At 35.4% G+C, this 14,923-nt stretch overlaps 2 protein-coding genes across 5 annotated transcripts in view; one reads left to right on the forward strand and one right to left on the reverse strand.

Annotated features, from left to right (window-relative positions):
* Nucleotides 1-14,923, reverse strand: part of LOC136026283 (uncharacterized) — a 55,972-nt gene that overhangs the window by 35,294 nt on the left and 5,755 nt on the right. Inside the window, exon 3 of one of the 4 annotated variants that reach the window (XR_010617254.1) lies at nucleotides 12,791-13,406. The exons of the other annotated variants lie outside the window; for them this stretch is intronic. The gene's annotated coding sequence lies outside the window, so the exon portion shown is untranslated. Of the gene's footprint in view, nucleotides 1-12,790; nucleotides 13,407-14,923 lie in introns of those variants that run through there. 4 annotated transcript variants of the gene reach the window in all.
* On the forward strand, nucleotides 489-12,786 carry LOC136026281 (uncharacterized). The gene is made up of 2 exons (XM_065702672.1): nucleotides 489-752; nucleotides 11,353-12,786. Exons 1-2 carry the CDS (start codon nucleotides 566-568, stop codon nucleotides 12,096-12,098), a joined length of 933 nt encoding a protein of 310 aa, XP_065558744.1. The 5' UTR covers nucleotides 489-565; the 3' UTR covers nucleotides 12,099-12,786.

The following is a 14,923-nucleotide window of genomic DNA, read 5'->3' on the forward strand; positions in this document are numbered from 1 at the left end:
AGATAACTCAACATCCCATCTCGAAAACAATTTTAACTGTAATCAAATGACATTTTGAGTATTAAGGTTTTTGAGTGTTCTGATGGCCGTAATTTGTCAAAGATAGACGTATAAATGCTAATATGCTATGAGACAACATTGACTATACCTGACATTAGCCAAAAAACAAAGAAAAACAACCAAGAAGCCAAACGAGGGTGATTTCCAGCCAGTGAAAAAAAACAGTAATTATTTTGGCAAAGTTTACAAAGTTGTTGAAATGATTACTTTGTTTTTTCGATTTTTTCAATAGCTGAAAATCACCGACATCGCCGATGTCTTTTTTTCTTCGTTCTCTTCGGTTTTGTCGATATCAGATATGTTAAATCATAAACATTATATATTTTGAATTCAGTTTCTTTCCGATAAATGACAAAAAAAAATCGAACTTTGCATCTCCAGAAGAAATTTAACTCTAATCTAAATGTCACATTGTGTTTCTGTTTGTTTTGCAAAAAAAAAGAAAATAGATAAAGATAAATGAAGATAAATTTCAGAGTTATTGGGTGTGGTATTGCACTGAATTATGAATGATAATGAAATAAAATCATGGTTTTTTACAAGCTATTCATATTGTGATATAAAATTTGATGAGTTTTATGGATTATTGACACAATGGATCCAATTTAGAACAACTCTTACTCATGAAATACAGCTTGTATCAGAAGAGCTTAAGTTGAATTTTCAAAGCACTAAGGTTTCAAAAGTTGTCGGTAAGTTGGGCATTTATCCATTTTAAATTCTTTAGCATCCTTTTTAAATTGAATGTTACGTCAGAAGAAGAAAAATTTTCAGGGCAGCTTTTGTAGTTTTATTTTTAAACAGTCGACATCAAATATGAATTGAAAGAGGAGGATAGGTTGGTGTGATCTACTTTCAAATTTTACTTAATATTTTATTTATTTGTTTCATTATTGTGTTGCGAGACCAACACTTTGGTTTTGTCGTTTTTTTTTATTTGTTCCTAACACCCCGATTTCAGCTTATTCCTATAAAGTGGTAAAAGTCTAACCTCTGAGGTTTTTACAGAAAGTGTGGACCTTAGGCCGGATTGATGAATATGACTTTGCATTTTGGAAAGCTCTGTAGAACTCTTGCCTGGGGTAAAAAAGAATGGTTTTTGCTTGTCCTTGAGCCAGAACCCTTAGTGTGTGAAGTGGAGTTTTATAACCTATGTCAGAGAGAACTATCTGAAGTTATGCAGTCAAGCTTTCGTTTCATCAAACCATGTTTGTACTTTCGAGTGAAAAGCTCCGTTCAAGCAGGCAAGCAGGTAGGCACGAGTTTCAAATTGGAGATGGACTAAAATCTATAAGTGTTAAATATATTCGGCAGTTACCCGTCCCTACAGCCAATGTATCTTCTTTGAGTGATAAATAGAAAAAATTACAGAAACAAAAAAGTGAGGAGCGAAAGTGGTGCCATCTATTGTTTCTACTCATTTCTGTTCGTGATTTCAGCTGAGTTTATCATTCGGTTTTTCAAACTTGGGATTGCGGTAGAGAAATGGTATCAGATGCGCCTAATAAACTTTAAAATTCTCTCATTGCTAAAGAAATTGGAGCTTATCCTTTGCTCCTTTCTAAGTGGTGACGTTAGAAAGTTGACCTGCGGCAACAAAATCAACTTTTGAACAAGACAGATAGAATTTTTTTTTTCGGCGACAGTCGATAGCTCTTGATAAGCTGATCAAAGTATATGTCATTCATTTTTGGTAGAAAAATTCTTTCATCAGATATGCCGTTTTGAAAGCTTAAAGGGGTTGACAACTGCAGTAGTAAGGTACACACTGAAACCAAAAATAGGCCGATACCAATTGTGAGACATATAGGGGAATTTTAAGCAACAGTCAGTTGATTAAAAGTTACGAACAGGGGTTCGTAACTTTTGTTAGTTGGTGTACCTGTTATTTGTTTCCGATGTATTTGATGGTAAGACCAATTTGGTTCCAGTGGTAAGACATGTAGGAGAATTGTAAGTAATAATCGGCTGTTAGGCTGAAGTCATCTTCATAGGTGAGGGGTTTGCAACTTTCGCTAGTTGCATTGATGGGTTTGCAACTTTTGTGAGCTGGTATACCTAGTATTTATTTTAAGATCCTTACAGATTAACAACTTCAGCATTTAATCGAAGCGAAGAAACAAAACCGAAGTGTTACTCTCGCAACACTTTACTTGGCGAAGCCGAAAAAAGGTTGCAGCAACACCTGCAATGTACATCTGGCTTATCCTGTATCACTTTTGTATTTATATTATTTTTTTTTGCCGAGTATGCTCCCTTGGTACTAAATTGTATATATTTTTTTCATTATTTATATTATACTTTATTTATTATACTTCATTTATTTATATTACATTTATTTTTTAGTTTTATAATCTTATTGCTGATTTCATCATTTTGTATTTTTCCCTAATTTTTGATATGCTTATTTACCTATTATTCTATTTCTAATATATCTGTTGTTAATTTCATTAGAGATTGTTGTTATAAAGACCCTTTTTTCAAAGTTTCTATATTTCTTTCAACTATATGGTTCCCTATTAACTCCTACCCTACGGTTATCATCTCAAAAAATTCCTAACCGACTACTGCAAAAAACCTCGCTTACTGTAACAGATACTGCACAGAAAAAGTTCACAAACATTATATAGGTTGATAGATGAAAAAATTAATTAAATTCTCTTTATGAATATTATAATGAGCTACCCATTACGTCACTACTCCACCACATTCATAGGGCTATTCATCCACAGTTCTGAACACAAAATGATAAGATAGTCTTAAAATAACCCTAGAAAGGAATTGGGTAGAGTCTTGAGGAAAATTATGAAAAGTCTAGTAAAAATGTCCCATTCGTTAAAAATAGTATATAACTAACAAATATAGCTGTCTCACAATCTTGTTCTACCGCATAATTCTGTTGGCTTATTACCATCTGTCAGTTTATTCTCTCCCAAAAATATAAATGTGTCAATGCAAAAGAATGAATGGTTTATGTAGATTATAATTTAAATTCGTCAGTTTATCCGTTTGACTCTTATAAAAAATGGAAAACATGGGTTTAAAGTTTGCTGAATAAAAAAGGTACGAGGGTCTTGTCATAATTGTCTCGCTTTCATTTTGGAAAACTTCGGGAAATTAAGGAGAACTTGCATATCTTGCGAGTTTTTTCAGAGCCAGGTATGCTTAAAGCCCCAAGCCGAAGATGCTAGGTTATCCTGATCTTCCACTGTTTCCTACTATATAAATACAAAATGTCCGCCAGGGTGGACCCAGGGTCTTAGACGGGTAGAAAAAAACAATTGGCTACCATTATGGCAGTTTGAGGTTACAAGGATATTTGCGTCTGAAGCTTTGGTATTCTCCAGTGAAAAAGTTCCCAGGATTATATCTAGGGAATAAGGAGCAATGGTTTCCCCAGGACTGACTTTCAATTGGTTGCGCTCTTCTTAGACATCTCTGTCTGCTCTTGACGTCGTCAAAGGCTGTCTAGGAAGGTTTTGTAAATTCTAACACTGGAGTTAAACAAACTTTGCTTCAACAATCATGTTGGAAAGGCTTTTCAAAATATCTTTCCACGTTGCTTAGATGCTGAAAGTCCATAACAAAATCTAAAATTATTATCATTTCAATGTTGGCTATTTTCTTTTCTGCAATTACAACAGGCCTAGGTTTCATATTTGGCAGGTTCTTTACTAGATTCAGTTAAACTTGATTTTTTTTTATACAGAGAATCTTGACTACCCTGCTATGCAAACATGATTTTCTCCATAGCATCCAGTCCTTTTAAAGCAATGGGAGCTATTTGTTTATGTGCAATAACAAACTTTTGTGTACGCCCGTTGTCTTAGCTTTTGTGTTTGGGAGACTTGAAGTCCTCCCCCTCTCAAATAGCCTTTAGTTGCTATCAGGTTGATATCTTTTGCAGCTAGTAGCTCCTCTGTTACTGAAAAGTCTTTGATTGGTCTCTTATCTTCCTTTTACTGTTCAAAAGCTGGTTTCATTTAAATTTCGGTATTCAAATCGTTAGATCGGACTTTTTAGTATTTCAGCACATATTTAAAGATAAAGCTCAAAGAAGCTTAGTCCTGGATGTATTCGCAATCAGTAGTTTTAGGGGATGACTATTTCACATTTTAAGATTGTTCAGATAAATTTTGTCATGACGACAGACCTACTTTGTTCACTCGCACCTAGATAAAAAGCTTCTTTAAAAATATATGACAGCAAAATGTTTCTCTTTTAGGATTTATATTTTTTTCTTATTTATTATTCCAAAAATATATTTTGACTTGTGAATCGGGGAATGTGTTTTGATACGATGTATTTTTTTTTATCAAGCCCCTGTCAAGAAATATATTCCTGGGTATATTCGTAGTCAGTGGGCTCAGCTGAGGCTAGATAAGATCTTATACATTGTACACAAAAATTCCGTTATGCCAACTATACTAGAGACATATTTCGTTTTACTGTCACATAGATTAAACATAAATAGGTATAGATAGCAGCTGCTTCAGGCCCATGGGGAAATTCTTCTTTTTTGGATTTTTAACTTTTCTATTTATTATTCCAAAAATACATTTTTGACAAACGGGTAGGTCAGGTCACACGTCTTCGCAAATTTTAGGTTTAAGCACTTTTTTTTAGCTTGCTTGCTTAAGCGTAAAGCATACTCAAAAGCAGCAACAAAGTTCTACGAATGAAAGTTTGCTGCAGTCTTCTAGTATAACGCATCAGTCTTTTTACTAATTAATTTACAAAAAAAAGGAGACTTTCTTAAAGAAAATAAACTAAATATAGTAAACTAATACGAGTAGTATTAATACTAGTTCACCATAGTAAACTAAACACGAGCAGAAATTTACAAATAAAAGAAGACTATTTTAAAGAAAAATAAAGAGCCATAGTAAACTAGACACGAGCATAAATTAAGTCCTACAGTAATTCAAATTCAAAACGACCAGAAATTGCTATCATAGGATAAATAAAACTAAATAAAACCCAAAACAAACAGACTTGAACATAAATAATCATATCAAACATAAGGATAACAGATACTGATATAAATGAATATATGCATATTAAAACGATTAAATAGTAAATTGAATATTCAAGTAAAATCACTTTAATAATCAGATGACCGCAAATAAAAATTGAAAAAAAACTGAATATTTATTTAATATACAATGACATACATTCTGGTAGTCTCAGCAATTCGAAATTCTACTTGGAACTAACTTTTTCGTTTTTAAACGATAAAAATACAGATAAAAATGCTTATAATATATTTCATTTTCAGTAAACTGAAAATAACATAATAGGATTTAAAGTTATAATGATTAGGGGAGGGATAAGTAAATAGTAGCATAACTCTTGTTTGTAGGAAATTTTGTTCGTTTTAATATTGAGTTGAATATTCAGCAGTTTGATTTTGCTCGTTTCAATATTCTTTTCAATAGTCTTTTGATTTAAAAAGTAGTAAAATTGGAGTGTCAAAATTATTCTTCCTTATTTTGGTCATGACACACATCTTACTGTTGCTGCAAAACCGGATAATTGCTTATATACAATCTTCAGGCTGACATGTTACACTTTGAAGAATGGATTAGGATTAATGAACTTCAGCGAAACAACACCAAATCCCATTTTTTCATGTAAATCCCATTTTTTCATGTATAGGAGAAATGTCAGTTACTACACTTGAATCGGCAAAATATAGTTCGGTGAAAATATTCAACTTTGGGTAGTTTCGACAAAGTATCTAGAGGTGACTGTTGATGAGAAGACAGAATTTTTATGACAATGGATGCATCAAAAGAAGTGGGTTTTTATGCTGATTCCAAATACGTAAAATCCATCAAGTTTAATGTTAGTCATCAAAAGCTACGAGCATGGGAAAATTTGCCAGCTTTTAAAAAAGGGGTTAAACACCCTCAAGAAATCTTACTAAAATGGTACCATCGGATTCAACGTATGAGAGAGTTTTACTGTAGTGTTTTCAAGCTCCCGTCTGTAAAAATTTAGAATCCTATTTTTATTTTTATTAGATTTGCGTTTACTTTATTCTTCCAGGGGTGATCGTATCAAACCGATAGTACTAGAAAACCTCAAAGGAAAATTATTTCCTTCATTCAAAGGAAAATTAAAAGTTCTAGTTCCCTTTTTAAAGTACCAAAAAAGACTGGAAGGCCACTAGTCACCCTCCGATGCCAATTTTCCCTTGGGTCATCCGATCAAAAAATTCAGATAGTCATTTTCTTCCACATAGATTAAAGGTTCAATGCTATGCTTCTGGGGATGGCATCACCCGCCTAAGCCCCTGGAAAAAAGGCAATAAGTTATAAAATTTGCACGTTGTTGACATATAATACTTGCTATTGGGAATTATATAGATGTTTTTCGGGGAGGGAGGATTTCATGCGGGGTGGGGAGATATTTTCCACTGGGAGAATTTTCATTTGGAAGGGATAGTTCTGGGGGTGAACATCCCAGGGGAAATTTTAAATGGGGAAATTTGAAAGAAATCTTATACAAAATTTTTCTAATTTGTCTTACTTTCTCTACGACGAGTCAATTTTGCAAATAGAGATGTTCCAGAGGAATTATCCAGAGGAGAAATCCTCCATAGGGATTTTTCACGTAAGGAGCTGTCAATGGACAAAGTTTTCGTGAGCAAGAAATTTCCTTGGATTGCAGAAGGATACTTCTTGACATTATTTGAAAAACGATCAGAAATTAAATATAAAATCAACTGGAAGTAGAGAGCATCATTAAAACTTAATGTTAAGATGTATATGAGGTGGCCTGCTCCATCCTCAATACCTCGGTCTTTACAGTAAAGTTTGACTTTTTGTCTCAATTCTTTTAGAACGACTCCTGAAACAGATGGACCGTTTAATTAGAATGAGAAGCTTCTATAGAGTACTTAAAAACTTTAGCGTGAAGAGCCAGGTATTGAGGAGGAGGCAGTTCCCTGTTTATACGGATTAATTTCCGTTCTTCTAATTTTTATTCTTGCTCCTTACTTTTAGTTTAAAAGGCTTATTTTTTATATTTAACTTAAACTTAATTCGGCTTCTATTTGTTGTTGCCATGCTGCAGATTTTTGAACTTATGCACATCAACTTACGGTTATTGTAATCTGTCATCTATAGACAATTTTATTTCTCCTTACTTATACACTACAGTCTAGATAATAGGCAAGCCAGCACTTTTTTCATTAACACTCACTTCCGGCTTCTGATAGTTAGGCAAAAACCTCTATCTATTTATCAACTATCTATCAACTATTACCAACTAAGAATGAAAATTTAACAATATGAAAAATTTGAATTCTTCTTCAAAAATAATAATAATTCTTCACCTTCTGAAATAATAAAAACCCATCATCCAAAATTTTACAAAACTCATCCACAAATTAGACCAACAAAAGATACTTTGTTATTTTCAGCTATATATAATATAATCTAATTAGAAAATTTGTGAAGCCATGATGGTCCAGTGGTTAGGACTCCTGACTTCATTAGAAATCGGGCAGCCCAGGTTCAATTCCTGGTCATGGTAATTTTTTTCTTAATTTGAATATCAAACTAATCATGTTAAAATATCCAATGTGTATTATTATTCCTTTTTGGCCAGTCTTACTGTATATTTCAGATGGTTGATGAATTTTTTCAGGGCGGGGAGAAGCACTTCTATGATCTCAAATTAGAAGATTTCACCCCTTATACGGTGCGAAATTATTATGTCATGCGATCAGAATTTCGAGACCGTAATTTATATTAAAGCAATCAAATTGCCTAGAAATTAGACATCCATGGGCTATACTATCTTTTATGTCCTGGGACAAGGGTCCGAAATAAGACAACCCATTTAATACTTTTATGCTTTCGTTCACCATAAGGATACTGCTCGCCACCTATTTTTTTTTTCTTTTCTCTAGACCTGGCAAAGTAACAACCGTGATTTTTCTCCACTAGATAGCACTTGTTTCACTGTATGATGTTCGAATTTATTGGCTATCAAGGCTTCACACACAGGTTACGAACTGGACACATTTTATGTTAAAAGAACACATTCCCTTGTGCCGGGACACAATGACATAAAAAGGCAGAAAGGAACATATTGTGTAAATTGATGACGTGAAACGAAAAATTTCCCAACTGGATATATATTTTGGTCAAAAAAATAATATCACTTTTTAGGGCCTTTTTTACTAGTATTAATACTACTCGTAATAGTTTATTATTAGTTTACTATATTTAGTTTATTGTGTTGCGAGAGCAACACTTTGGTTTTGTCCCGTTTTTTTTTTTTTTTTTTTCCTATGCCGCCGATCTCAGCTTATTCCTGGAAACTGGTAAGGGTCTAACCTGTGCGGTTTTTACGGAAAGTGTGGACCTCAGGCCGGATTGATGAATATGACATTACATTTTGGAAAGCTCCGTAGAACTCTTGCCTGGGGCCAAAAAGGATGGTTTTTGCTTGTCCTCGAGCCAGAGCCTATGGTGTGCGAAGTGAAGTGGAGTTATATAGCCTATGTCAGAGAGGAGTATCTGAAGTTGTGCAGCCAAGCTTTCGTTTCATCAAACCATGTTTCTGCTTTCGAGTGGAAAGCTCCGTTCTAGCAGGCAAGCAGGCAGGCACCAATTTCAAATTGAAGATGGACTAAAATCTATAAGTGTTAAATATATGCGGTAGTTCCCCGGCCCCACAGCCAATATATCTTCTTTGAGTGATAAATAGAAAAATTTACAGAAACAAAAAAGTGCGATTTTCCCACGGGTCCGAAAGTGCTGCCATCTATTGTTTCTAGCCATTTCTGTTCGTGATTTCAGCTGACTTTACCATTCTTTTTTTTCTACTTGGGATTGCAATAGAGAAATGGTATCAGATATACCTCTTAAACTTTAAAAGTTCTCTCATTGCTAAAGAAATTAGAGCTTATCCTTTGCTCCTTTCTAAGTGGTGGTGTTAGAAAGTTGGCCTCCGGCAAAAAAGTCAACTTTTGAACTAAGACAGATAGAATTTTTTTTTCAATGACAATCGATAGATCTTGATGAGCTGATCAAAGTATATGTCATCCATTTTTTGTTACAAAAATTCCTTCATGACATACACCAGTTTGAAAATTTCAAGGGGTTGACAACTTCAGTGGTAAGGTACACACTTGAACCAAAAATAGGCCGATACCAATTGTGAGATATGTAGGGGACTTCCAAGCAACAGTCGATTATTAGCTTATAATCATCTTTGGCAATGAGGGGTTTGCAACTTTTGCTGATTGGTGTACCTATTATCTGTTTCTGGTGTAATTGATGGTAAGAACAACTTGGTTCCCGATTGTAAGACATGTAGGGGAGTTGTAAGTAATAATCAGCTGTTAGGCTACAATGACTTCAGCGACAAGGGGTTTGGAACTTTTGCTAGTTGGTGTACCCATTATTTGTTTCCGGTGAACTTGGATGTATATCCCGGGAGAGGGACTTGTAAGTAAGAATCGGTTGCTAGAGGAGGCTCACGAGGGGCTACAAATTTGTGCAAATTGGTACACATCTATGGAATCAGGGACCCATAAATTTCCTGTAATGACTCGCCATCCAATAATAAGCGATCCTGGATGGCGAGTCATTACAGAAAATTTATGGGTCCCTGATGGTATTTTGATCCTGAAAAGTTACAGATAGCTTTATAATACCAACTAGATTACATAAGATAATGTTCCAAGTTTCCATCCGTCACGATGACTACGATTTAAAAGGATAAAGTTCAACCGGCTGCAAAGTGACATTTAGGGGCCTAGTAAGTAATAATCGGCTGTTAGTGTGGACCTCGGGCCGGATTGATGAATATGACATTATATTTTGGAAAGCTCCGTACGACTCTTGCCTGGAGCCAAAAAGGATGGTTTTTGCTTGTCCTCGAGCCAGAGCCTATGGTGTGCAAAGGATAAAGTTCAACTGGCTGTAAAGTCAATTTAGTCCCTTCTTCCAATATTTTTTTTTTTTCAACCCTGAGGAATAGCCTTTGATCATCTGATTACTGATTGTGTTATTCTTTGTCTCTCACGGAAGAGGGACTTGTAAGCAAGAATGGGTTGCTAGAGGAGGTTCATGAGGGGCTACAAATTTGTGCAAATTGGTGCACATCTATGGTATTTGATCCTGAAAAGTTACGGATAGCTTTATAATACCAACTAGATTATATAAGATAATGTTCCAAGTTTCCATCCGTCACGATGTCTACGATTGAAAAGGATAAAGTTCAACTGGCTGCAAACTCAATTTAGTCCCTTTTTCCGATATTCTTTTGCTGTTGTTTTTTCAACGCTGAAGAATTTGATCATGTGATTACTGATTGTGTTCTTCTTTGAATATGCCGTTTTGAAAGCTTTGATAGTTTTGACAACTTCAGCATTTAACCGATAGCGAAGAAACAAAACCAAAGTGTTGCTCTCGCAACACTTTAATCGGCAAAGCCGAACAGAGGTTGCCGCAACACTTCACGTTGCCCAGGCAACGTAGGTCTAGTTTTCTTTAATAAAGTCTCCTTTTGTTTGTGAATTAATTAGTAAAAAGACTGATGCGTTATATTAGAAGACTGCAGCAAACTTTCATTTGTTAGAACTTTGTTGCTGCTTTTGAGTATGCTTTACGCTTAAGCAAGCAAGCTAAAAAAAAAGTGCTTAAACCTAAAATTTGCGAAGACGTGTGACCTGACCCCTTTGTCAAAAATGTATTTTTGGAATAATAAATAGATAGATAGTCTTTTAAAGTTTTGGTTACTATTGGGACGAGTCTTTAATTATTTACAGTTGGCTATTTCGAACTGTTTGAAAATCTTCTCCAGGATACGGCGGACAAACGGGATCATAATATTTGCACCGTAGATGGCAAGTTTTCTTTCCACGGTTTATCTTTCATTACAGCATGTTCCCACCGTCAACAAAAATAACCTTAGTTTTCCGAGGCTATAGATGGTAGCAGCGGATAATTGCAATAATAAAATCGGATGTTCTGCAATTCCAAAACTGAATGAATAGGAAAGCAGGATAATTCAATGATGAAATAAGAAAATTTCTTGCGAATCTTGAACTTTGATCCTAATCGTGGCTTGTTATGGGTCTTTTTTTGGTACTAAAGGCAAAGTATACCTATTAAAATATTAAACCTATATTTCCAGCATATTCAAACCTGAAAATTTTCGCAATTGAGCATTCCAGGAAAAAATTCTGCGATGCCTTTTTGTGCTTTACAATTGCCGTAGTTTCCATCTATCATTCTAATAAATTTGAGTTTTCTTTATATCTTGCAGGCTCTTCTACTGGAGTGGTAGGAGGTACCCTTAGCTTGACTGGGCTTTTCCTGGCACCTGTGACTGGAGGGTCCTCCTTAATTCTTACACCTGTGGGGTTAGCACTCTCAGGAGTTGGAGTTGTAGCTAGGACAAGCTCAGTGTTGAGGAACGGATATTCAACAAAAAAAATTATTGCTGATATTCAAGCAGAGTTGGACCGTGACATTAAGCTTAGCAATGCGTTGAAAGATAAAATGTCAGAAATTACACACTTCTGTTCCAACTTCATAAAAACTCTTAGACACAGTGAAAAATTAAATCAGGCCTTTGAAAAATTTATTGAAGACAATTCTGGAACAGATGCACTAACAAAAATGAAGGTATGGCTGCTTCTCTCAGAGTTTTGCCAAGATGGTAACGTAGGTGAAGATGATGAGAGTGACAGCCACTGTAAACTTGACCCGATTCTTGCTGGCAGACTCACTAGGGCAGTTTTGGTGTCTGCGTCACATGGAATTATTACTGCTCAGTTATCCCTTGGACTAGTTGGCTTAGGGATCAATATAGCTGACATAATCGTGTCTAGCAGAAATTTAAAACATAATATGAAAAATGAAAGTATGCTTACAGTTGAAAATATGCTGACTGGTTTAGAAAAGGAGCTTGCTTCAATGACACTTTTAAAGAATTATCTTGACATTGCTGGTAAACAAGAAAGCCCCGAAATTCTAAATTCAGAATTTCCGTCGGATGTCAGGAACTGAGGAAGGAAATTAGAAGTTGATGGTGTCAGATATAATTTGCTGGAAAAGTGCATATATGTTGAACAAAGTGACTATTTAGGGCATGGGTGTTTAACCCAGGTTATTCGGAAGCGTAACGATATTAAAGTAAAGTAACCACAATAAAATGACGAATGCTAAAAAGATAGCTCACGTTTAATTTATTAAATAAAAAGAAGAAAATTCAAATAAATTGAAGAGCAAGTATTAAAGGTTAAATTGGACATAAAGTGTTTATGAGGGAGCTCCTTCTCCTGTAACACCTGTCCGTCTCACCCCCTCTCCTCAACCATTTATTCTCTGAGCAAACACTCTCTACGCTAAAATTCTACTAGTTAATAGTTAAAAATTTTTGAGCGCAACAGGTACAGCTAGTAGGTAATTGAAAATGCTCAAATTACCAATTGTTTTTCGAAAATTGTAAATGAAATGTGTGAAGTCTAACGCAAATAAAAACAATGAGCCCTTTCATTCTGGAGGTATTGTGAAAAATATATTTTGCCTTATACACACTACCCCTATGTTATAGTAGAGCATTGATTGTTAAATTAATGAGGATAGAAGTCGACTGTAGCCAAAAACGGTCGAGGCCGGGGAGACCTGATTGGCAATCAATATAGAACATATACTGGTTAACCAAAATTTGAAACATGATTTAAAAATAAAAGTATGGCAGCTATTGACAATGTGGTAACTGATTTAGAAACAGGGCTTCCTTCAATCGTACTTAAAAAAATAGATAAATGATAAACAATTGTCTTGACAGTACTGGTAGCCAACAAAATCCTGCTTTTTTTTTTTTTTTTTTTTTTCTTTTTTTTTAGCTGCGAAAGGGAAAATTCGGGAATGTCAAAGTACAAACCTAATAAGAAACTTAAAGGCTAATGATAAAGAAATTTGAACTTCCCTACTATTTCAGGGTGAAACGTGTCATACAATTTTATTGGCATACCTCTATGATAATTTCATGGAGCCAGTCACATTATTACTCAAGCAAATATAGGGAGGGGCTACATGTCAATACCTTCACCATTTTGGAACCTTATTGGTTCTCCCATCTGAAATACTAAGCCAGTAAAAACAACAAAAGATAAGTTCCCTACCATATGCTGTGTAAAAACTCCAACCCCTTAAAAGTCAGAAAATTAGCAATATTTTTTTTTTTTTTACAAATAGTTCTTTCTTCCTCAGTCTCGATGACACAAGATGAATTCAGGTGGAGCAGTGTATGAATCATAAAAGATACGACTATTCCCCATTCGAAGTACCTGAGTGTCTCATTCGAAGCATCTGAAAGCCAAATAAGATTGAAGAAAGCACCCGCAAAGAGACAAAAAAAAAACGCTAAAGTTTTTAAGAACTTTTAAAAAACCTAATTATTCTGCTTAAACGTCCCATGTGTTCCCGGTGTCTTTCTTAAGGAATTAGGATAAAAAGTCACATTTTCGGCTTGAGGAGGGAGCAAACCCCTCATATACGTAAAAATTTCTGTTCGTTTTAAGTTTTGACGTTTCTACTTACTTTTAGTTAAAAAATCGTGTTTATCATTTCATTTCTGATTATTTTTAAATAATGCCAAGAAATCCAGCTCCCCCTCCATGGAAAATTTGTTTCCCCCCCCCGGTATCTTCAGTGGTGGAAGCTAAGTTCAACATCCAGCTTTATTAGGGTGACGCAGAAAGTATCTACGATCCCTTCCCCCTCCTGGTCCCGTTCTACACTATCCTTGGTTATTCCCCCCTCCCTTCCCAACACTGAACTACATACCCCAGGGATTAAACTCTTCAAACAGCCCCTCCACCCCAGGATTCTGCTCATGTCCAGTCACCCCACCCTTCAAGACCACTATACTTCACTGAGACCCTCCCCCAACCCCCTTTTATTCATATTCCTCCCAGAAACACACACCCTTGCAACTGCGTTTTACTTCCTTGCCCAAGATTCCACCTCTACTTAGCTCCCACGCCATCCTCTCTAGAAGATGTTCTATCTTTCTCATCTTTCTCTCAATCTTTCTAAAAAAAGATTGTTACCACCTCCCTCCTTCCAGTTATAGAATCTGGCTCTAAATCCTCCCCACTCTCCCGGAAAGCAACGATTTCTCGACGAACCTAAATCACCATTCGCACCATGGCAATCACAAAGTAACAGCTGTTTAAAAGATTGTCTGAATTCTATTGTACTTCCCTGCCAAGTTAATAATATCCCAGTAAATTATGCGCTGTCCTCATTTTCTATTAGGCCCAGTTTAATCACCCTTTATAATCCTGCTTCCCAATCCTGCTCAGTCTTCATACTGAAAATGATGGCTCTCTTCCCCAGATTCACGTTCCTCTCACTCTTTGCTGGCTCCCACAAAAAACTGCCAGCTTTAGTAACTGTTTTACTTTCCAAAAATTCCTTGTTACAAACACCGAAAGCCAGAATCTCGACAAAGTAGTCGGACTACAGGCCCACTCTCAAGTACACAAAATTGATGTAATTGCCGTAACAAAGCTTCAAGCACAGAGCCTTGACCTATTGAAAATTAATAACTACTCTTAATTCATAAGACTTCGTCCTTCTGACCATTCCCTAGGTAAAAAGGGATTTGGAATATTATTATTTGTAGTTGATTGTCTTTTCCCAAATTAATTCATGCCCCCAATCTTTCAGATTATGATGAAATCATTTGGGTAAGTGTGAGACCCAAAGTATTACCGCACCCTTTTAGTTTGATTGTATTTTGCTGCTTTTATTATTCTCAAAATCACAATGTTTCACAAAGACAGGGACTCTACCAGAATTATGCAGTATGTACTGCCGAC

This window comes from Artemia franciscana, chromosome 4, assembly GCF_032884065.1.
Source record: "Artemia franciscana chromosome 4, ASM3288406v1, whole genome shotgun sequence".
NCBI classification, from domain to species: domain Eukaryota; kingdom Metazoa; phylum Arthropoda; class Branchiopoda; order Anostraca; family Artemiidae; genus Artemia; species Artemia franciscana.